Consider the following 23052-nt stretch of genomic DNA (forward strand, 5'->3'; position numbering starts at 1 on the left):
TGCGATAAGATTACCGCTAACGAAACAGAACAGCAGTCCTGCCTAAATACGTCGATTCAGTCATGCTTTGCGTTTCACAGTTAGTGAGAATGAACTTTACAGACATAAACAACGCTCCTAGCAGTTAAAATACACCACACAAACGCGATGTTTCACTGGCAGCGAAGCCGAGAAAGAGGTTCGTTTCAGACTCGGTAGACTAGATTCAATGATCTACAATACATTCTGACTTCTCTATAAGAGACACTTTGCCTACAGTGGCATGTAAAGTGACCACAGTGACTTTCTGAGTCTTGACATGTCTAGAGCGGATATGTGTCCTGTTGTATCGTACAGCTAGACTAATAAAATGCGGTGCTTTCGGTTTAAGCTTTTGACCAAATGAAGAATCGTGTGAAAGGGAAAAGCCCCATTCTACGTGCGCGCGCGTGCGTGCGTGTATGTGTGAGAGAGAGACAGAGAGAGAAACTAAGTTTGAGATGAACCCATTCCGCGACAGTGCGCAGTGTTTTTAACCCTTGAGGATAGCAGACTGCGTGTTGCGCGTTATTACGCACAACTGCCATCCTGTAGTAATCCAGTTCCAGGTGGTATTTAATGAGAATGAAGCAAAGTTTTAGTAACAATAGTTACACGAGTCGCTCGTGATTGTAATGTTAGGCTTTTTATGTTTTGTTTTGTTTTTAACAAGCTAGTATAGATAGGTTTGTGGTTATTAGTGCGCGTCTTTAATTTACCAATCAGAAGCTCCAGATTGAATGATTTTGACCGGCGTTTGTTTTTGTATTTTGTTTTTTTGGGCTTTGCTTTATGCACCTGTAGCATGATTTAAGATGCCACCGGGCTGACAAAAAAAAGGAAAGGTCGTCTTTAAGGGAGCTCATTTACGATTCATGACCATGACCATGAGCGGTGTTCACACTGAAGCATCTGCGCCGCTCGACCTGAGGACCACAACAAGAGACATCACAGATCGGACTACAAGACAAACCAAAATAGTAGATCGGACACCCAAGATTGAGGAGGTGGAGTGCTCTTCGAGAGGATCTCCTACCCTTTCCCCTGCGATAAAACCGGGCAGCAAAGAATTCAAGGATAGTCATGGACAAGCTACCGTAGCATCGGAAGTGAAGTGTGAGAGGCTGACCGACAGCGATGGCAAGTCGCCGGAGACCTGTACCTCCAAACTTCCGATCAGAAAACGTCCTGTCCGTACGGACCACAAACCTCTGGACCGATCAGAAAGTACTGTGGGAGAGCCACCAGGCAAGGTTTTGAAGACAGACTCAAGTCCTAGTCCTGCCAAAGTGCCCAAGTGCAGCAGTGTGCGCAGTGGACTGAACGCGGAGACGCAGCAGTTTGTTCCCAGCCCGGTTCCCGGAGGAGCGCATAGCGATCTACAGCTAGTGCCAACCACTCCGTGTGAGTCTGAACTTTTATGTATAGGATCTTTATCTGTTTCATGCATTTGTAGACAAAATTTTGAGAAACTGATTAAATTGACGTTTTTCTTGAAAGACAGACATCCGACCTAGTCTATTAGAGATCTGGACACAAATGATGTTTATTCCCCACCGTTCACATACAGGCATACAGGAAAAGTCTTATAGTCTATGCACGCAGTATACATTATTATACAGGCTACAGCATACATGTAGCATGTATTAGACAATGTAATGCTATTATTTTTCATAATTCTTATGAACTCTGAAGTTCCACACTCAAAGTTAGCCTATTCCACGCTTGTGTGTGTGTGTGTGTGTGTGTGTGTGTGTGAGTGAGTAAGTGAGTGAGTGTATGAGTGTTTCGCAAAAAGAAGATTGCGCAGTCATGGTCAGTCCAACAAGTATATGTTGTCATTGTGAAACTTTTCTGTAAATCAACAGGGAGTTTCGGTTTGCTTAGTAGCCCCTTGCAGAACATGTCAGTGGGTCAGCAGCTGATTGTGAGTGGGATCATAAATGTCTCTGGGGGAAAACAGCCCTGTCAGCATTTCAGATTAGTCTACAGTGCTGCTGTAGTCTATGTCTAAGCAGAAAAATCACAGGAAATGTTGCCTTGAGCTACATTTAACAGTTTCCGATTGCTATCCAGAACACTCTTGTTATAGTCCCAATGCAATGTAAACAGTGGATGCTCATTGGTTAAGACATTGGTCTTCTGATTGGAAGGTTGTGAGTTCAAATCCCAGCACTGCCAAGCTGCCACTGTAGTGCCCTTGAGTAAGACCCTTAACCCTCAACTGCTCAGTTGTATAAATGTGATCAATGTAAGTTGCTCTGGATAAGGGCGTCTGCCAAATGCCATAAATGCAGTGATTCAGCTTCTCTTCTGAATTCAACTCGAAAGCTGTTATTATGAAGGTCCTGTTGCTATAAAACTCAGTTTCTCTATTGTAATGTGAGATAGATGATGTCATGTTAGTTAACCTATCCAGTCTTTAGGGCATATTTGTGGATTTTAATGGTTCTTTTGCTTACTCATTATTATAGATTATACATTCTATCCATCTCACCTGTATGCGAGTACACTTACTCCGCTTCACGTATTGGAGGATACTGATCGCCTGCGGCATGAGGTAGATTTGGCAACACACCAGGATGAAGATGGGGACACGTAAGTGTTTTATTCTTCAGGACAATACCTTTACTGATTTTTGCCTTCTTGAAGTTCAGGGATAAAATATAATATAATATTTCGTGAACGTGTCAACAAGATAGCACCTGGCTGACAGGCACTTTTACAATAAAATTTAGTGGCTGACTGCATTAATTTAATTTAATTTAGTGGCTGACTGCATTTACCTTGCTGCCACTGTGAGCTAGCACAGGTAGCTCTGTAAGGAATTAAACATTTTCTCCCCAATTTGGTCATCTGCCACTTCCCACCCACTAGCCTGCTCTTCTCTGTCATATGATGGCTACCAGGTGGGGAGGGTAAGAGCTTTCACATGTATCCTCTGAGATAGGTGAAGATAGATGCAGCATCTTTTTTTGAACTGCTACTCATGTTGCATCACAAGGCACTGTAACAAACTCAGAGGAAAGTGCTGTCTGCCCTCTTCTGCATACATGAGCTCACAGACACCCTTGACTGGTTAGTGTCACTCTGATTGACGAGAGAGAATGAGTATGCCACCATGCCCACCAGAGAGCACAGCTAAATTTGCATCTTAGACTCTCGGCCACGGATGGCTCTGGCATTGTGAGGATACAAACGTGCGATCTCCCAAGGGGTGTGCTGTTACAGTGTGTTTTATTCCTCTTCAACCACAACACTTTGCTTATGATTAATCAGGGTTTTTTTTTAATGAACAACACATACTTTTTTAAAACCACTTATATTATATAGCCTATGTAATGTGGTGGAACATCCATGAAACAAGTCATCACTATTATTACCCATGTCAGGGCAGATATAAACAGTTGTTCCCTTGCAACACTCGTTTTTCTCCCTCTTGAAGGTAATAAGACTATTAAAAAAAACGCAGCTGGTCATGTTTCAGATAAAAGCACAAATGCCTCTGTCCTCAAGACTTTCTCATGGTGTAAACATACTGGCTGTTATAAACATTAGCACCAAACTATCAGTCCATACATATTAAATAAATATCTCCTTAGAGAAAGCTTAGAACATATCAACCGCTATAAGTTTTCTTTGATAAATAGCAACATAGTGTTTTTAGTTCCTAAGGGCCGTGTTGTTATGTAAAACTAATCAATACTTTCTGACTAATCGAGTTTGAGACAAACCAAGTTTGGCCTCTGATGAAAAGTCCAGAGAGCTCAGTTTAACGTTAACTGACTATAATGACTATAGTTTTAAAGAAATTATTATATTATCTGTATTTTCGACCCAAGATTTTCTAAGACAATTCACATGATCTTTTCTGGAATTAGGTTCACTTTTTGTTGTGGTTTCGAAATGGTATCAGTGTATCTCTGCCCACCACATTCTTCAGTCACTTTATTTTCTGTTGGGAGTATACAGTGTAACTCCTTTTTCCTGTGATTCATCACATGGACTCTTTTTGGCATTGATGCAGTGGGGGAAAATGAGTGGACAAGGTTAAAAATGTAGAGGCATTTTACATTAGACTCAGTGGTGCTGTAGTACTGTAGATCAATGCCCTGTATTTCACTGGTTCTCTTTGTGTGAGAAGCAGAGTAGACTGAGTGGGGTTTAAATGAAAAGGTAACAGTGTGTAACTAGCATGACAAAGTTTTGATGGAGCCAACAAAGCACTTCTGTAAGTCATGCTGTATAGACAGCTGAGGAAGGCCATGCTACAGATGAATACATCATATGCTTGGTCATGCATGGACAAACACACCCTTACTGTAAATCCTAAACAACCACCTACAGCTAGCTATGAAAATGTCACTCGCTACTCATGTGAGTGAAACTTGGCTTTCCAAAAACGACACCTGCAGATTGATCAGAAGTCAGATTGAATGAGTGTACATCCTCAAGAGGTGAGGATGAGTGAGAAGGACAGAGTTGTGACCATAGAAAGTTGTTGAGTGCTTAGATTTCAATTTGTGCTCTACATATACACTGTACGTTGCACGTATGTTTTCATTGCACAACTTTTATTTTTTAGTTGTTTTTGTTCTTTGCACTGTTAAGCTTACCCTGCCATCATATGCTAATGAATTAAGCTGGTAAATTGTGGTTTCTGGTATAACACAATTTCCTGGCTTGTATCGTCTTGTTACATCAGTAGCTGTACTTCAGCACACAAATCAACATGAAGCGCAGACACACACACACAAACACACTCCCCTCTTCTCTGTAATCTGCTGCTTTAAGGCTTTTACGTCAATGGGTGTTTCATCCTCTCACCTTGTTGTTTTCTCAGCGCTTTACAGACCCTCATTTTCGGGAAAGCCAGTGTTAGCGCGCGAGTCTGCGGTTTACTCAGGTGTCTCTCTCTCTCTCTCTCTCTTTCTATCTCACGCGCTCTCTCTCTCTCTCCCCACTCTTCTCTTTTTTTAAAATCCTTTTTAAATGAATGGGCTCAAAAACCCAAACATCCGCTCCCCACTTCCGCTTTCACTGCTTTCTCTCTCTCTCTCTCTCTCTCTCTCTCTCTCTCTCTCTCTTTCTCTCCCCTTTTTACAATTTCTCTTTTTCCCTTCTCTGAACCTCTGAACCTTGTATGCTTTAACATGTTCTCTCTAATAATAATAATAATAATAATAATAATAATAATAATATTTCAGATGAAATATACAAATAAAAAATTTTCAGATGTGTTTTGATTTTGTATGCAGGATGTGATACTTGGTGTTTTACAGAATGTTCTCTAGACGCTGCCTTCCAAACCCTTAATAATAGAACAGCTTAGTGGATACATGTCTTGCATTAAATGGATGCAATTCATTATCTATGTAATAATGTAATGATTATCTAGTTGTCTCTCTTTCATTACATTGCTTCTATAGTCCTCTCTTTATCTAGCCACCTCTGCCCCACCACACATGAATAAGTATGACTTGGGTATATGGAATGTTGTAGGAATTCAACATACATTCTTGGCAAGATGTTTTGGGTTAATGATTCTACGAAATGGAGTTTCTTAGCTTGATCTTCAGGTGGTGATTTGGAATGATGACATTAGAGATTAAGCAAGTTACCTCTGCTCATTGCCATTGTATCTTGAAACAGGATATTTCAGCCAAACTTTCCACAGTTAAAGTTGTACCTGCTCAAAACACACGTGTGTCAACACATCAGCTCTTTGGTGTATTAGAAATTAGTAAGGAAAAGGGGCATAATCAGCTCATATTTTTAATTAAGTTAATGAGTGTACTGAGGAAATCATATCAAGGGCATCACAGTAAAGCCTCTAAAGCTTGCCACCCACACATTTGATAAGCAAAAATGGCAAACAGGAAGCAGAAGATCAGCTTTTTTTCAAGTAATGTTTTAAAGAAAACTAAAATTAATGACACAAATCCTAAGGTTATCAAGATGATTATCAATCATGAAAACAACAACAATACTGAAACCTGCCACTCCAACAAAGACTACACCTAGTGTTGTGCAGTTAATTTTTGTTTATTCAGAACCTATAGCAGGTAGCCTATCAATAATGGGTTTGTTGGTGTTTCAGTCCTTGTCTGTTATTACCATTAGCCTATACAATAGAACAGCATAGATATAGAACACAATAGATACAGCATTGAAATCCAGTGAAAACTTCTCAGTGAACTTTGCACTGATTTGAGCCATCCGATACTGGATATAATTCATCAAATGTTTAACCTGGCTATACAATCTGATGTGGAATGACGTGGCTGATATTGTTATATGCACACAAGCCAATAAACATTTAAACGTATTCCTGTGTTCTGGATGTTAAAATAGGGGAAAAGTCCAGTTCTAAAGGCCACAGTATAGAGATAATAATGCACAGTGTAGTAAGTATGCTGTCATGCAATGCTATTGTTGTGATTTAAGACACACATTACCTCTGAGGTATATAGTGGGTAGTACCTTCTTTTTTGTTCTTTTTTTGTGCACTATGGCTACACTAAGCACACATACCACAGCAAGCTTTCAAGTAAGCCAAATGAGACAGCTTCATTTACATGCAGCAGGTTGCAACATTCATTAAATGCGCATTAATGTTTGACAGTGTTGATGTATGTTTGGCAATGGGTCAGGTAAGTTCTGGCTCAATAACAGGGAATTTTAGAATCAGATAGTAGCCATACATACTTTAGTTTAAGTGTTTGTTTTAATAGCATTTTTTTTTTTTTTTTTTTTTGCTTCCTGTTTTGTGTTTTTCTTATGGTAAATTGTCTCAGGCCAGAATAGCTTCACTTCTCTGCATACAGGGAGTGACTTTTGCATTACTTTAACTGAAGTCTACCTGGCTTCATGTTTTTAAGTTGATACTGATACCAAACAAGTATGATAGAGGTGTGCAAAAGAAAGTCAAATTTGTATTTGCAATTTTGAGTAGTTTTGCTTGTTGCCCAGCCATTATGGCTGCATGCTGCAGAAAAACCAAAACATACCAAGGCTCCTCTTCTGACATTGTGTTCTCAGTCCTTTGTACTGTTGCTGAAACAAGCTGTCTTCTGGTAAATAGTTCCACACAGTGCTTGGCTTTTTGTGCCATATTCAGCTTCCCTTCTGTCTTTGTTTACTGCCACAGCGGGCCATGCCACAAGGGATGTGAGGTTTGTGTGTCTCTGGCCTGTACAGGATGCCGCACATACGCAGCACTGGCTTTATCTGGGCTGCGGTCTAACTAACTCTCACTCACTTCCAGGAACCTAAAGTTTCATCTGTAGAGAACAGAGTCAGACAGAGCAAGAGATTGTGAGAATGAGTGGATCAGCAATGAAGAGCAAAGTAAAAACAGTCGTCTGTTAAGTATAGCCAAACATCAAGTGTACTTCATGCATATACAGAACAACAGCTAACCATAACTGTGACCATAAGTCTACAAACCTCATAGTAGGTAGGGTGCATAAAAAAAATGGGGTTATCATTTCTTAATATGCGGTACCAAGGGTCGAAGGTCAAACTTTAACACTATTTCAGGTGTATGTGCATGGTATGTGTTGCTATATCGACTATATTATACTTGATATTAACTCCAATATTTTTGTATTCTACTCAACCGAAATCATTTTACTTCCTAAGGCTTTAGAATAATTTTATATTATTTACAGTGTATGATAAAAGTATCCCATGTTAACTAGAATACACAACAGATGTGGAGTTTGTAAGCGTTGAACAGCAGAAACAAAGTGCATTACTTAGATCTAAGTATTACCAGTTTTGCTCAGTCTAATGGGGCTGTGATACGAAGGTTCAAAGGTAGCGCAGTAGTTAAGACATTGTACTACTGGATGTAAAGCTTGAGAGTTCAAATCCCAGCACTGCCAAGCTGCCACTACTAGGCCCTTGAGAAAGGCTCTTAAACCTCAACTGCTTATATATATAAATGAGATAACTGTAAGTTCCCCTAGATAGTATCTGCCAAATTCCATAAATTTAAATCTATGTTTCCATTATTGACTATAGATCAGCTTGTAGTTTGTTGCCAGACTATTGTGGAAAAATCGATACTTACATTAAATCTGAAACAAAGATGTTAAGGGGTCTAATGTGACCCTTTTCCATTAAATGCCATCCATTGCCATTAAAATGTCAATAAAAACTAAATAACTTAGTTACAAGTCAAAGGAAACCCTTAAAAGTGTGACATAAATAACACGTCCAGTGGTGTCACCATCACCAGTGCCACATATTTCCTCAGAAAATATGTTATCTCCTCAGAAAATTGTTTACTACCCGCAATCAGGTCAAAACAGCCTGAACTTCTGCATACTGGTGTCTTGTTGTCCAAGTGATTTCCATGTTTTTAGACCACTAAAGGAGAAGAAAGGCCTTCTGGCCGGATGAAGAAGTGCATCAGACGGTGGATCAGTCGCTGCACATGCAACCAGAAAATGGAGATGATGTAGAAGCATTATGCACTTTACATGCAGCAGGTTGCACCTATTGCAATAAACAATGTAAAGTTAATATAAAAATAAGTCTTTTATTGACTCCCCCTCATACTTATATAATCTCTGGACACCGTCAAATACCAATAGCAGCTTAACATGATACGCACAAATTGTAAAGGAGGGAATATATGAAATGGGAGGATGGCTACTTTTTTTTTTTTCCATGGATCAGAGGTTAAATGTTACCGTTTGGCAATTTGGCACAGTTTCAGGTAGGGCCAAAAAAATGGACAAAATATTATATTGAATGTATATAGCAATTGTAATTGGAATATTTATTCTGCATCATTAGCAATAACTAATCATCTTAATTAACACAGTATGATGAAAATAAAATGAATAATATCTCTAAGATAAGTAGACCTGTGATGGAAATGTACCACATGCTGTAGCAACATGTCAAGCATGGTGAAGTCACTTATGGGAAAGAGAAAGACAACGCCTATTTTGGCCTCTTCTGCTTTTCAAACTAGAGAAGAGAACCAGGGAACAGAGAATGTGTGACATTGCGATTTTTGTACAGACTACGTCTATATGTCTGAGTCATGGCTAGCTAAAACAGTCATTCAGTCCAGCTTCCTCTTCCAATTTGATCCCTGCTGTATCATTTGTATTTTTATAGTTGCTGTTTTGGCATAATAAATAGGGGGAAAATAGATATATTTCAGGAACATAGATGGTATTGTTATGTGTACAGCTTCTGAAGTGATTGCATCATACAGACTGACTGTCACACTGTAGTATGAACGGTCACTGGCTAGTTGTTCATATAATCTTAAAAACATACAGCAGAGATTTACAAAGAGAACTCTGCTGTATGTTTATAAGATTACCCTGTATGTATGTAATAAATGAAGAGGAAATGTGTCTGCTTGTGTATCATTGCTGGAACTGTTGTGTTAAACCCTTTATTGTGATAGTACGGTGCTTCTATCCTTCCTTTTTGTGTACTTTGTGTGGAATGGCCAGCATGAAGCAATCATGGCCCGACGCTTTCCATTTCAGGAATGCGAGTCAGCACTTCTTATCTCCCTGTGGATGTATGCTCATTCAGTTTTCTAATCATGCACAAAGATTTGTTCAGCTCTGATTTGATGCTTTTTCTAAGAACCCCGAAGGGGAAGTTTGAATTCTTCTATGCTTAAATTCCCAAGTACGACACTTGCAACATTGATAGAGGAAAGATTTACAGTAGAAAATGACATTTTATTTCCTTTTTTATTTGCACACACACTAAGGAAGTGTGGTTTATAAAAATCCTGCTCTTTTTTCTATTTCCTGGTGTGGCACCGTAAGCCCTTTTACCACGGACGAAAATATTTTAATTATATTTTATTTTTTCTTATATAATATATTTAGGTTAATACCATAACTTGAGCTTTTGGAACCCAATTTTTTGTGCATGAGAATATTCTTTTTATATTCAAGACAGTAAGACTGAATTTACAAAGACAGGTGTTAACTTGTTCTCTGAGCATTATTCAAATGTTCATGGGGAAAAAGCTGAAAGCTCTTATAAATTAACATTAATTGTAATGATTATTATTCAAAACAGACAGAAAAGTGCCATTGTCCCAGATGTCAGGAAATGACCTCAAACTAAAGTAGCTGTTACTGGAAGTCTCACTAGAAAAAAGCACACAGATCAAAAAAAAAAAAAAAAGAAAAGAAAAAAGTTTGCATCCTTCCATCATTTTCACACAGATGTACCTCTTGTTGCTTTTCACAGAGAGAGGTGGAGGTTTTCTTATGAGAAGATGGGAGATAAGGATTTCCCTGCATTTACTGAATTTGGTTGCATATATGGACATTGTGTGCAGAATGACTCATGTAGGCTTATGATTTCACAAGCCATGAGTCACAGATTCAGGTGATGGATCACTATGTTAATCAGTCCATCATTCTCCCAGCATTCAAACCCAGAGAGTCTCATATTAAAAGTGGCATGTGTTTTGGGTGGGTATTTCAACTTCTGTGTATGTGTGTGAGGGGCATTTTTTTATATACTGGTGAGGACCAAATTCCACCATAAGGATAGAAATATCTGATTTTTTTGACCAGGTGGGGACATTTGGCTGATCCCCATGAAGAAAATATTTATTAATACAAAAACTGCAGCTTTTATTTAAAAAACCTAAAAGTGCCTAAAGGTTTCCTTTTGGCTACTGAGGTTAAGGTTAGGGTTAGATTTATGTGTAGGCATAGCGTTACTTATCTGTAGTAATAATTATGTCTTGAGAAGGTCCTTATAAGGATAATAAAACAAGTGTGTGTGTGTGTGTGTGTGTGTGTGTGTGTGTGTGTGTGTGTGTGTGTGTGTGTGTGTGTGTGTGGGGTACAATATAACTTGCATTTCCTAGAAAAGCTTCTGGATCAATTATCATATCATTAACTTGTGCATACAATAGGCACAGGCTTGATTTGTGTTAGGGAGACTGACGTTTGTTTCATATGATATGTTATCTATTTATGTTATGAATGTTATCTCTGATACACTCAGGACTTGGTTAACATCTATTGACTTGTTTGAGAAAATGTGTGGTTTTGATTTATAAGCAGTGATTTGTATAGGGGCCATTTAATTAACAGATAACAGTTTTTCTGTTGAGACCACAAGATAACAGTTTTTCTGTTAAGTCTATGTGCAAATTATGAATGTTGCATTAACAGTTGGGGTTAAAAAGTCAATAGTGAACTGAGGGTTTTTCAACTATAAATGATGAATGAAAACGATCATACACTTAGAAATAATAGTGTCAAGATTTGATTGTCCCTGGGGTGGTACCACTAAGCGTACATCTTTTGTACCTTTAGTGTGTATCTTTTACTTGAAAGCATGAATGTAGTATACCTTTAAAAAGAACTTAAGATACATGATTGGATCTACCACAGATCTACCTTCTAAAAGCAAATCAGAGGTACACATGCACCTTCCCAAGTATATAGGTGCCCTTGATGGTATCACCCCAGAGACACAGGAAAATACAGTTTGGTACCTTTTATTATGTGTACAGAAACATAGGTTTAATGAAACAACATTTGAGGATAAACCTGAACCTGTTAATAACAGAAAAATCACTTGCTGTTTGATTGAAAAGTAGGTGTAATCCACTTCGTCTAGGAAACATCATGGCTACTACTAGAACTGTTTTACTTACTGTATATTCACTATTATTATAATATTATAGATAATATTATATAGTGGGTGCACGGTGGCTTAGTGGTTAGCACGTTTCCTCCCCCAGTCCAAAGATATGCATGGTAGGCTAATTACTGTATCTGTGATGTATGAATGTGTCCGTAATATATGAATAGGTGTGTGAATGTGAATGTGTCTGTGAGTGTGCCCTGTGATGGATTGGCATACTGTCCAGGGTGTACCCCGCCTTGTGCCCTTCGCTCCCTGGGATAGGCTCCAGTGACCCAGTAGGATAAGCACTATAGAAAATGAATGGATGGATGGAATGATATTATATTGTGACAAGTTCTTCATTCAAAGTCAAACATTCAAAGTTAAACAGTTGACTTATCATTAAGTCGATATTTGTAACAGCCCAAAATACATGCAAATATGTGTACATATTGCAAAATTTGAAAAATATAATACTTTAAATACTATAAGTTAACACTTTTAGCTTGTTTTCTTTTTTAAATAAGATATACAAATGTTTTCTCCCATGTTAGTCACTGTATTGATGATTAATGAATTTGTGTGTGTGTGTGTGTGTGTGTGTGTGTGTGTGTTATTACAGGGCTCTACACATTGCTGTGGCACAGGAGAACAAGGCAGTAGTTCACTGCCTGATCCACATTTTACGTCAGGCACGCAAAGACCTGGACTTGTATAACAACCTAAGACAGGTAAGATACATGCACTTAGACACACATACTAAACAATAAACAACATAGTAACAAGGTGCAATAATATTGCACCTTGGGATTGTAGTAGAAAACAAGAGGAAGCACATGATTTTCTGGTAAGTTATCAATCCCTGACACAGTGCCACCTCACTTCTGTTTTTAAAAGAGCACCTTCATGAGCACGGCGTATTTTGTACACCAGTCTTCCTTTGTCTGGGAACTGCCTTTCCAACTTCCCACATTGCTTTATGATTACGGTTCACACTCAGTGGAGTGTCCCCAAGCTTTCACATTCTGTTCTCTCTCTCTCTCTCTCTCTCTCTCTCTCTCTCTCTCTCTCTCTCTCTCTCTCTCTCTCTCATATTAAAGCAGCATTTCCACCATTCTCATCATCTGAGCTAGCCGCTTCATGTTTAACCAAACCTCAGAAATCACCATACTTCATGCTGAGGTTTCACTCAGCATACACACAGCAAGCCAGTTACCAGAAGCTGCGCCTTAGTCGTGTCTGTGAACTGTCAATATGTCTTGTGTGATATCCTGTCTTCATTCACATCAGTTCCCCAAAACTGAACAACCGTACATTCCATATAAGAGCATGTATTCATGTATGCATACACTAGTGAACTCTGTGTCAAGGTAAGGGATGTGTAAAAGAAAATATTATCGGGGGTTTTAAGATCCTTCAAGCTGACATTGAACAGTCTTTGTTTTTTTCCTTTGACCATAAAATAACCATTTGTCAAAACTTCCTGGAATACAGAACAAGTTGTGTTTTCAAAATTAAATACAGCTGACTGGTGTATTTAGGAAAGTGCTAACCCTAGTATTACTCTCTCTATATTAGCTTGACATGCTACTTCTATAGAATCTGTATACTGGCCATCATTCACTGGCATTCAAATGCCTGATAAAGATTCTGAACCAGCTTTTCTTGATGAGTGACACTCTACAGATTTAGGAACATCTCTAACAAAGATACACAATCAACCAAACAAAAAAAGGGGGTGGTTTATTACTATATTTTGTCATGCAAATAAAAGGGTGCATGGGTTATCTATGCATTTTTCTAGTTCTGTTGCATTTTGATTTCAGTCCAAAGCTTAGCTGCAGGAGAATGTGCGCAAGTGTGTGTTGTAAATGTGTGCTTGGTTAAAGCAGCTGCTGTGTGTGCGTGTGAGTGTGTGTGCATGAACTTAAGTATCCTCATTCCGAGAAGTCACATGATGCCCCTTCACATTCTGGCTGTTTCTCAACATACCTTCTTGTACTTGTAGTTCACAGGGTAGATTCAGGGACTTCCCCTCGCACGCTCCTCTCTCGCTCTCTCGCTCTCTCGTTTTCTCGCTTGCGCTCTCTCTCTGTCTCTGTCTCTCTCTCTCATTGAATCTCTGATTATTATTATTATTATTATTATTATTATTATTATTATTTGAAAAGCATTAACAGGCCAACTTGTCACTGCAATACATTTAGTGTATCTGTATCTACATTTATATGTGCACATTCTAACGAAAGTACAAATAATTCAATACAGATTTCACTATCAACAGTAGTGTGAGGAATTATCAACAGTGTGAGGAATTATTTTGGATATAGAAAACATTGTTTATTGCCTGTACTTTGGCTTTTATGCCTTTTGCTTTCAGTAACTCCTAAGACACCTAATGCCCTATAACATTTTGCTCTGTCATAGTTCCATGCAGGAATTTATCTTATGTAAATATTTTTCCCAGCTTGCACATCCACTGTACTTTAAGAAAAAGCCATTTTCAGGCAGAAGTGTGATTCTAAAGATACGTTGCAGGGGAGAGGAAAGGGATTTTCCCTTTTTAATTCCATTCTTCCATTCTCCCTCCCCTTCCACTGATTTGCTTCCGGCTTTCCCTCCCTTCTCCCTTTCTTTCTTTCATTCTGTTTCTATATTCACTTTAAAACTGCAGTGTTGAATTTGTTCAGCTGGTTCCGCTTTTGAACAATGATAAGCTTATGATTTATATTTATACATGATTAGCAACTAAAGATAAACTCTGTATTAGAATGATTGTTATACTTATGCTATTTTTACTGGTATAAATTTCGCACAATTCAGCAAAATCTGCATGTGTGTTCATATATATATACAGACAAGTGTAGGATTGTGTCACGTCTGATGACTCTAATTCTTAGATATTGGATCATTTTCACAGGAAGGGAGAGCCACAGGCATAGTGACACCAATGGAATTTCTGTTGTATCACTGTACTTTTTCCTGTCTGTTGTTTTCCCCTTTTTAGCTTCAGGTGAGCCAGCCCAATGCCAGCTTTCCCTGTTGGCACTGAAACTAAGCTCATTTATCAGCATATGATTATAAATCGGACAGGAATAGTCAAGTGACATTTTTAGACAGACCTGTCAACATAAGAGAAGGGTTATGAGTGCTGTATGTGTGCGGTTTAATAGTGTGAGGTATGTGTGAGTGCATGCTTGTGTGTATGTAAGTGTGTTTGTGACTTATCTTATTGGTAATGTTCTGTCTATGGCATTGACCTTTAACCTGTTGAACGGGTTCTTAGTGACAGGTTGCATTTATGGGAATGTACCAGGATATGATTCATATTTGAGTCTACATAATCCAGCACAACCAATACTCGGTGATCCACTGTAAAGTTGCTGTTGCAGTAATGTGGTGTACAGTACAGTATATTTACATGAATTATAAATGAGTATGCAAATATAAGTGATTTAATCTTTGTTTGTGACCCTCCTCTTTCTGGTCCTCAGACTCCTCTCCACTTGGCAGTCATTACACACCAGCCTTGTGTGGTGGAGGTTCTTCTTCAGGGAGGAGCAGACCCTGGCGCACTGGACCGTAATGGACAGACAGCACTGCATCTTTGCTGTGAGCACCAGCAGGAAGCATGTCTCCGTATAATACTCTCTCATCTCTCCCGATTACCATGCTGCCCTTCAGCCTGCCTAAACAACAGGAACTTTGAAGGTGAGTGCTAGGCTTGACTGAATCAGATAAAATATAATGCCATAGAAAGCCCATTCAGAAGTTTCTTGTCCCTTGATTTAATAAGTGAGTGAAAGTGTGTGTGCATGGTGCCCTTTGATAGACTGGGGTCCTATCCATGGTGTGTTCCTTCCTCATGCCCAGTGTTGCCAGGATAACCTCTGGATCCATCAACCTGGCCAGAATAAAGTGGTTACTGAAGATGAATGAATAAAAGTAGCAATTCAAAACATACAAACCAATATGATGATTTTCAAAGAGGATTATATTAAATGGCAAAACCAATTGGTCGTGCTAGCTTCTGGTAGTACACAAAATAGCACTTTCCTCCCAGTGTTACACTGCCCTGTGATGCAGCATGAGCAGTAGTTTGAAAAAGATGCGGAGGCTGGCTTTATGTGTCTCAGAGGAAGTATTTGTTAGCCTTCACCCTCCTTTTGTGATAGGCGAGATCTAGTGGGTGGGAATTGGCAAGACCCAGTTGGGGAGAAAGCTGATGGGAGAATATTGAGGAAAAAGACAAAATCAGTATATGAGGATTGCTTTTAACCTTTAATGGATTTTCAGAACAAAAACTTTTTTAATATGTAGCAATGGAAGTGCTGCACCTTGAAGTAGCATTTTATGATGATATTATCTAAACTGGTATATTATAACTTTATCCATATAAATACAATATATGGCCAAAGGTATCTGGACATTTGACCATCAGACCAATATGTGCTTTTTTGGGCATCCCATTCCAAAACTATCAGTATTAATATGGAGTTGGTCCCCTCATTCCTGCTTTCCAGCCTCCAATCTTCTGGAAAGATTTTCCACTAGTTTTTGGAATGCAGCTGTGGGGATTTGCTCATTCAGCCTTCAGAACATTAGTGAGGTCATGTACTGATGTCGGGTGAGGAGGCCTGGGGTGCAGTGATCCAATTCATCCCAAAAGGTGTTCAGTGGGATTGAGGTCAGAGGTTTTGAAGGTTATTCGAAATCCGTCCCTATAACATTAGCAAACCGTGTCTTCATGGACCTCACTTTGTGCTCAGGGGCATTTTCATGTTGTAACATGTTTAGGACCCTTAGTTTCAGTGAAGGGAAATTGTAATGCTATAGCATTAGGACATTCTAGATAAATGTGTGCTTCCAACTTTGTGACAGTAGCCTGGGAAAGGCTCACATAGAGGTGTGATGGTCAGATGTCAACATACTTTTGGCCATATACAGCATTATTAATGAAACATGATATTGTTAATAAGTCATTTCTAAGGGTTTATCTGCTAAGGATGATCTATAAGCTAACATTCACACAGGTGTGAATTTCAGGAAACAACAAAGTTAGTTAGATACAATTATATAGTGTGTAGCATCCACCTGGATGTTGCAACGGCAGCCACAGTGCACCAGAACACCCACCAGCTATTAGTGATTTAGCCAATTCAGGGATGGGGATTATTAGTGGGCCATGATAGAGAAGGGAAAGTGGGGGATTTTCACCAGGATAACTGGGTATACCCCTACTATTTTACCATAAGTATCCTGGGTTTTTACAGTACAGTGTCCTCCCCATCACTATACTTGGGCCTTAGGCCCCACTCAGCACCCCCTGCTGGCCTCACTAATACCACTTCCAACAGCAATCTTAGTTTTTCCCCAGGAGGTCTCCTATCCAGGTACTGGCCAGGCTCAACCCTACTTAGCTTTAGTGGGAACCCAGGTGAGAACTACAGGGAGATATGGCTGTGATGACAAAGGGACATCCTTATGTTGTATGTGCTTTTATTTACTAGCTGGTGGGTTTTGGAAGACCATGTTTGCTTTTTCATTCTCAGCTTATGTGCCTAATCATAATAGAGCCAAACATTTAGGTGGTGAACACAACATGCTGTGTTGAATACAGCATATTTCAGTTTCTGCATGTCTCATAAGCATGTTACATCTATTAAAATCAGACAGTAAAGTAGGAGAAAATAAAGGATTTTTTTCTTCAATTTAGCTTTTTACATTATCACTTAGGTGAGAAGAGGAGAAAGAGAGTGTCTTAATTTAGGAACAGAAAGCCCCTAAAATCACTGGTGATGCATACACTGTCAATCATATGTATTTTGTGTATTGGTATTTTGCCAAATCACACAAGCTTGAGTAGATTGTGAAAATCATGTTTGTTTTTAGAAGGCTGTTTATAATATATTACAATATATTCAATTTTAGGCTTAACACCCCTCCACCTAGCTGTTCAGGATGGAAATAAGAAGCTGGCAAAAATGTTACTGGACAGTGGAGCTGACATTAATGCTGTAGTGAGTACAATCTCTATCCTACCTCATCATCTACATCCACAAATCTTACCTTTGTCATCATCATGCACATATTACATACGTCGTTTCTTTTCAGTAGTAAGCAGCTTTTGGCTTATTCACGTCATGAGATGCCACAATTGTACCAGTATCATTACCTCAAAGGCTGTGGTCCAATGTACATTTTCTGTGCTGTGTCACCATTATTGCAGACAACATTTAAATACATGTATGGTAAATGCTGTTGTCCTTTCCAACACAGGATATTAAGAGTGGTCGCAGCCCACTGATACATGCTGTGGAGAAGAGCTGTATGGAGATGATTAACTTCCTTGTTGAGGTGTGGTTATATTTCTGTGTCTGTTTTCTGTTTTATTTGCTTTGTGTGTTTTCAGTTGTATTTCCTCAACAGCTTATGACTCAGATACTATCTAGGCCTTTAACAAATTGATTCCAGTGAATGCCATATAACTGTCACAGTTAAAATCTCCACTCTTTCTTTTGTATTTCTGACCTGTACTATAGACACATACATATATTTAAGTTACAAACTGTTATACACACCTTATTGTAGCTGTACAAGAATGTGCCTGCTAATTTGAGTGATTTCTGTTTAATGGCACCGTTTATCCCTTGATCCTCTAAAATTGCAAGGTCAAGTAAAGATTAAGTAGAATAAGTTAAATTGTGCATTATATCAATATATCAGTTTGTTGATGGGACATTTACTCCTGCGATGACAAAGTCAGTGACTACTCGGTTCTCTTTCTGTCTTACTCTCTTTTTCAGAATGGCTGTAATGTGAACTCCCAGTCATACAGTGGAAACACAGCTCTTCATATTGCCTGTGGCCGTGGAGAAGTAGAGGCTGTCAGAGTTCTACTGAAAAATGGAGCTGACAGCAGTCTAAAGAATTATCACAATGACACTGCCGTTATGGTGGCCAAGAACAAGAAGGTACTACAGTGAGGGGGTATTAAGATGAAATGCTGGTAAAGGTGTTAGAGAACCTTGAAGAATATGTACAATAAATGTTAATAATTGTTTACTATTTTATCATCATATTAATGATAAGAATTTAAATAATTTCTCATCTCATTTTTTTTTTTACTATTGTACATATTTGTGTGTTGACAAACTGGAAAAATTAAACTGATCATTTTTCATCATGTCATTGAGATGCTAATGCTGCCCATTAGTGGTCAATACCAGTATTTGCATCTTACTGCCTTTTTGTATATTTGAGGTTTAGGAAATTCCAGTTTGTGGCATATAAAACAGCGTATTAATTATGAAATGATTAGGTGAACAGTGCAGATTATGTTAATGTTTCTCAATTTTCTGATCAGGTATCCGATGTTTTACGTGGAAAGCCTACACGAGGCCACAATCTGAAAACTCAGAACAGCTTCAATGGTAAGATTCTCATGTAATATACCTGCTAGGGATGTAACAGGATGTAACCGAATATGAATACATTATTCGTATTGAACAGATAATAATAGTGTCCTAGAGGAATACAAATATAGATATGAATAATAGGCAAAATATATGTTTTTTAAGAAAGCTCAACAGAGCTCTCTAAATCAGGACTGCAATTTATTCAGCAAACTTCACCAACTACATCTCAAAAACTGCCCATTTCAGGTTTTAATCCAAATATGAAAAGATACAAATATTTCGAGCAATAAACAGATACAGGTAAAAAAAATAATGACATTACCGTACACCCCTAAAACATGCACATTAAAAACATATCACAATTAAATATAGTGTCATGGGACATAAGAAATGAAAATAGCTATCTTTTTTCTGTATATTTATATGAACACAATCGTAAAATTATATAACTGATACAATAACAAACATTTATTGACACATAGAAATGTTTAAAGTTATGACTTATGTGACTTCATTCATTTGAAAGCCAATAAGATGGCTTGTATGAATTTTCAAACTGACTTTTTACTGTACTATTTCACAGACATTACTTCTACAATTAAAACTCATCTCCATAAATATGTAAACACTAGCCACTTTATTAATAAATAAGAGATTTTGAACAGAGGTTATACTTTGTCAGAACTGCATGTGAGAGCCAAACCAAAGTAACTTTGGAAAGCCCCAAGCTTTCATAGTCTTTCGGAGTAGTAGCTTAGCTGTCCATCAAACAAGAGGAACAAGGACCTCATAAACAGCAAAGTGTGATTTGTGAAAGTGACTATTTAATTGTTGTCTGTTCAAATAAAACAGGCACTTTAACTGAGATGAGAATGTTACTTTTTTGCTGTGTCTTTATCTGAGGTAGATTATTCAGAATCCCTTCTAGTGGAAAACATTTATTTGAAAGCATGAATAAAGGCTTTTGAACTCTTCTCAGAGATCCATTAACCCTTTATGGCTCTCCTCCAACTTGTCCCCTAATACGATGTTAAAATTGAATGGGAGACATTTTTAATTTTAAAATGTTGCTAGCTGTTAAATTACACATTCATCTAAGTGGCTAAACACTGATTCTGCATAAATAGCTCCACAGTGCTGATAAAAAAAAGACATGAAAGAATCAAATTTAAGAAAATCTTTCGTTTCACTTTCCTTCTTTATTTATTCGCTCTAAACATGTAAAATATTGTAAGAAAATTAAATAATGTAGCATTTGTCTCTGATAGTCATTAAACGGATTTACTATTTAGAAGTTGATTGCTTTAAAAGGAACAATGCTTCCACCTTGCTATGAGAAATGTAGTTAAACTGATAGATAACAATTCAACACCACTTTCTGTTCTTTTAAACATTTTAAGACAGTATGACAACTGGCTTAAAAAAACAATCTCTAATCTTTTCAGGTACACCATCTCCAAACAACTTAAGCCTTTCGCCATTGGCCACGCCAAACCCTCATCGCAGCACATCTCTCTCTCCAACAGCTCCACGCACATACTCGCCACACAGTCAATCTGGCGAAAGCAGATCAGGGAACCTATCACCAGTGGAAACGCAAGAAGCAGAGGATCTTCAAATGACATCCAGGACATTTCATGATATGGTGTCAGTTAACAGTGCGGACTATGTGCTGTCTATTCATCCTTTTTCCTTATACCAACCACACCGTTATGACACACTCATGCCCTCTGGTCCTCACATACATGTAATGCCAGGTCACTCTCCTTACTATCCAAATGTACAAAGACCTCTCTATGCCTCAGACACACCGTTCATCCTAATTCCAGCCAGAAATGGGCTTCCTGTTTCTCATCGATCACCATCCCAGCCCACTGGCATTCAGTCACGGCCCTCCAGCCATAACAGTGATCAATCTGACATATCTAACTTGAGTGCGAGCACTGGGGAAAAGACATAAGCTGATTGTGAAATGTCTTTACTTGCACTTGTTTTTACAGAATACTGAACAAGGAGTGTGTGGATAGATGTGGCGGGCCCATCTTACAAGAGGTATTTTAAAAATGTAGCCTATAATTTATGATCAGATCAATTACTGTCTTAACTGTGTATGATTGATTGTGGTTGTATTTTGAAACAATCTCATTCTATCTGAGAATAGAAATATAGTTTCATTCAAAAATATTGTTTTAAACTGTTGTAACAATACAATGTGGAGCATTGAAACCTCCATTATTTATACATGTTGTATATTTATACATACAGCGGGGTCCAGAGGTCACACAGAACACATTGAAAATCTGTTTGGTGGCTTGTGTGTTGTTTTTTTTTCATTTAAAATAGGAAATAAACAGAAGGTTTTAGAATTTTAAAATATTTCAAAACAAAGACAGTAAATGTTCAACATCTTGAATATTTAAAATTCTGCACTATTTCTAGGTCCCTATTTCATATTAAGCAGATTTGTTATATTGACAATGTTTATTGCTTTGTACAAAAGATCTGATTTTCCTCATGCCTTATCTCTTCTATGGAAGCATGTGCTCAGACAACTCTGATAAATTTGATCAAAAATGTATCATAAGGTTTTGCACAAACTTCTGGCTTTCATGCCAGCTTGAGTGCACACTGTCCTTAAACCTTAAAAGGGGACATACCAAATACTACAAAACTCAGAAATTCATGTAAATATTTCAAATATTCTACTTTTCTCTCAAGTTCTTGACAATAATATAATTTGTAATGAAAATTGTTGCATTAAATTAGAAAAGAATGCAAAATAGAAGCATTATCACTAGTGGTCTCTGACTTTTGGACCCCATTGTATAGCTCATGTTATAGCTGTAAAAGTCACCGAGTATATGACAGTAACTCAGGTGGAATGTGCCTCCATTACAAATGCCTTATTTTCATGATGTAGTTATGAAATGTGAAATAAAATGTGAGTGTGTATGGGTGTGTGTGTGTGTGTGTGTGTGTGTGTGTGTGTGTGTGTGTGTGTGTGTGTGAGAGAGAGAGGTCAATAAATGGGCCTGGATTTTGTGTTCTTTGTTCCTCAGTTGTATTTTCCTTACTGATTTGTCCTCTATTACCTCTGGTTGGTAAAAACAGAACAAAACAAAAATGTAAAGACCAATCAGACTCAGATATTTTTAGTTCTGGGTTTATTTAGTGGAGTACATGGAGTTTCCCCCATTACTGTAGAGGAAGTTCCCTCCATAAAAAGTACACATATACGGGATATTTTCTCTAAACACACAGTTAAGTGCAAAATTTTGCATACAGAGGACAAAATGAAAAAAAACTTTTATAGCGTTTGGTTTCATAGACGTTTGCTCCTTATAACAAGTAGCATAAATCAAGTAGTGTAAAGATATTACTTATGACTACAGAAAGAAATAGATTTTTCTTTATAAGTTTGAATCCCCATATCTGAATTTTATATCATTATTCTCTAATAACATACATGCCTACCTTTTGCCATTAATAAAACTGTCTATATAGTATATATATTATTGTTCTTTCAATACACTGAACATATTTGGGTTTGAGATCAAAAGATGAATATGAGTTGATAGAGCAGAATTCCAGCTTTCACTTCCTGATATTTGGGTCAAAATCACCATAACGTGCCTTTGGCATTTCACAATTTCCAACATAAAAAGCTGAGATTTTCCATTTAACTTCATATTTGTTTTTATTAAGGAGGCCTTAGGCTGTTAGAAATGCATGTTGGTCAAGCAGCACTTTTTATAAATTAACTGTAAACAATGTATGAGCAAACCGCAATGGACAAATCCAAAGTATAGCAAATACATTTTCATTGCATAGTGATTATAAAATGTAGATTTTCAGAAAGATATTTAGTCCCTTTCTCAACAATAGATTCTAGTTAATGGGAAAAGTCTTTTGATAATAATGAAATGACTGCAAAATATTTGTTTTCCTATAAAACATGCAAAAGTTGCCC

General features: G+C 37.9%; 1 protein-coding gene across 1 annotated transcript; it reads left to right on the forward strand.

The window, feature by feature from the left end:
• The first annotated feature begins 16 nt into the window (after positions 1-16).
• Positions 17-22124, forward strand: bcl3 (BCL3 transcription coactivator). The gene is made up of 9 exons (XM_017474985.3): positions 17-1422; positions 2493-2616; positions 12287-12395; positions 15159-15375; positions 17596-17684; positions 17944-18021; positions 18471-18638; positions 19031-19097; positions 20528-22124. Exons 1-9 carry the CDS (start codon positions 894-896, stop codon positions 21040-21042), a joined length of 1896 nt encoding a protein of 631 aa, XP_017330474.1. The 5' UTR covers positions 17-893; the 3' UTR covers positions 21043-22124.
• The last annotated feature ends 928 nt before the right edge of the window (positions 22125-23052 follow it).

The sequence above is a fragment of the Ictalurus punctatus genome, chromosome 1 (genome assembly GCF_001660625.3).
Source record: "Ictalurus punctatus breed USDA103 chromosome 1, Coco_2.0, whole genome shotgun sequence".
In the NCBI taxonomy this organism is placed as follows: Eukaryota; Metazoa; Chordata; class Actinopteri; order Siluriformes; family Ictaluridae; genus Ictalurus; species Ictalurus punctatus.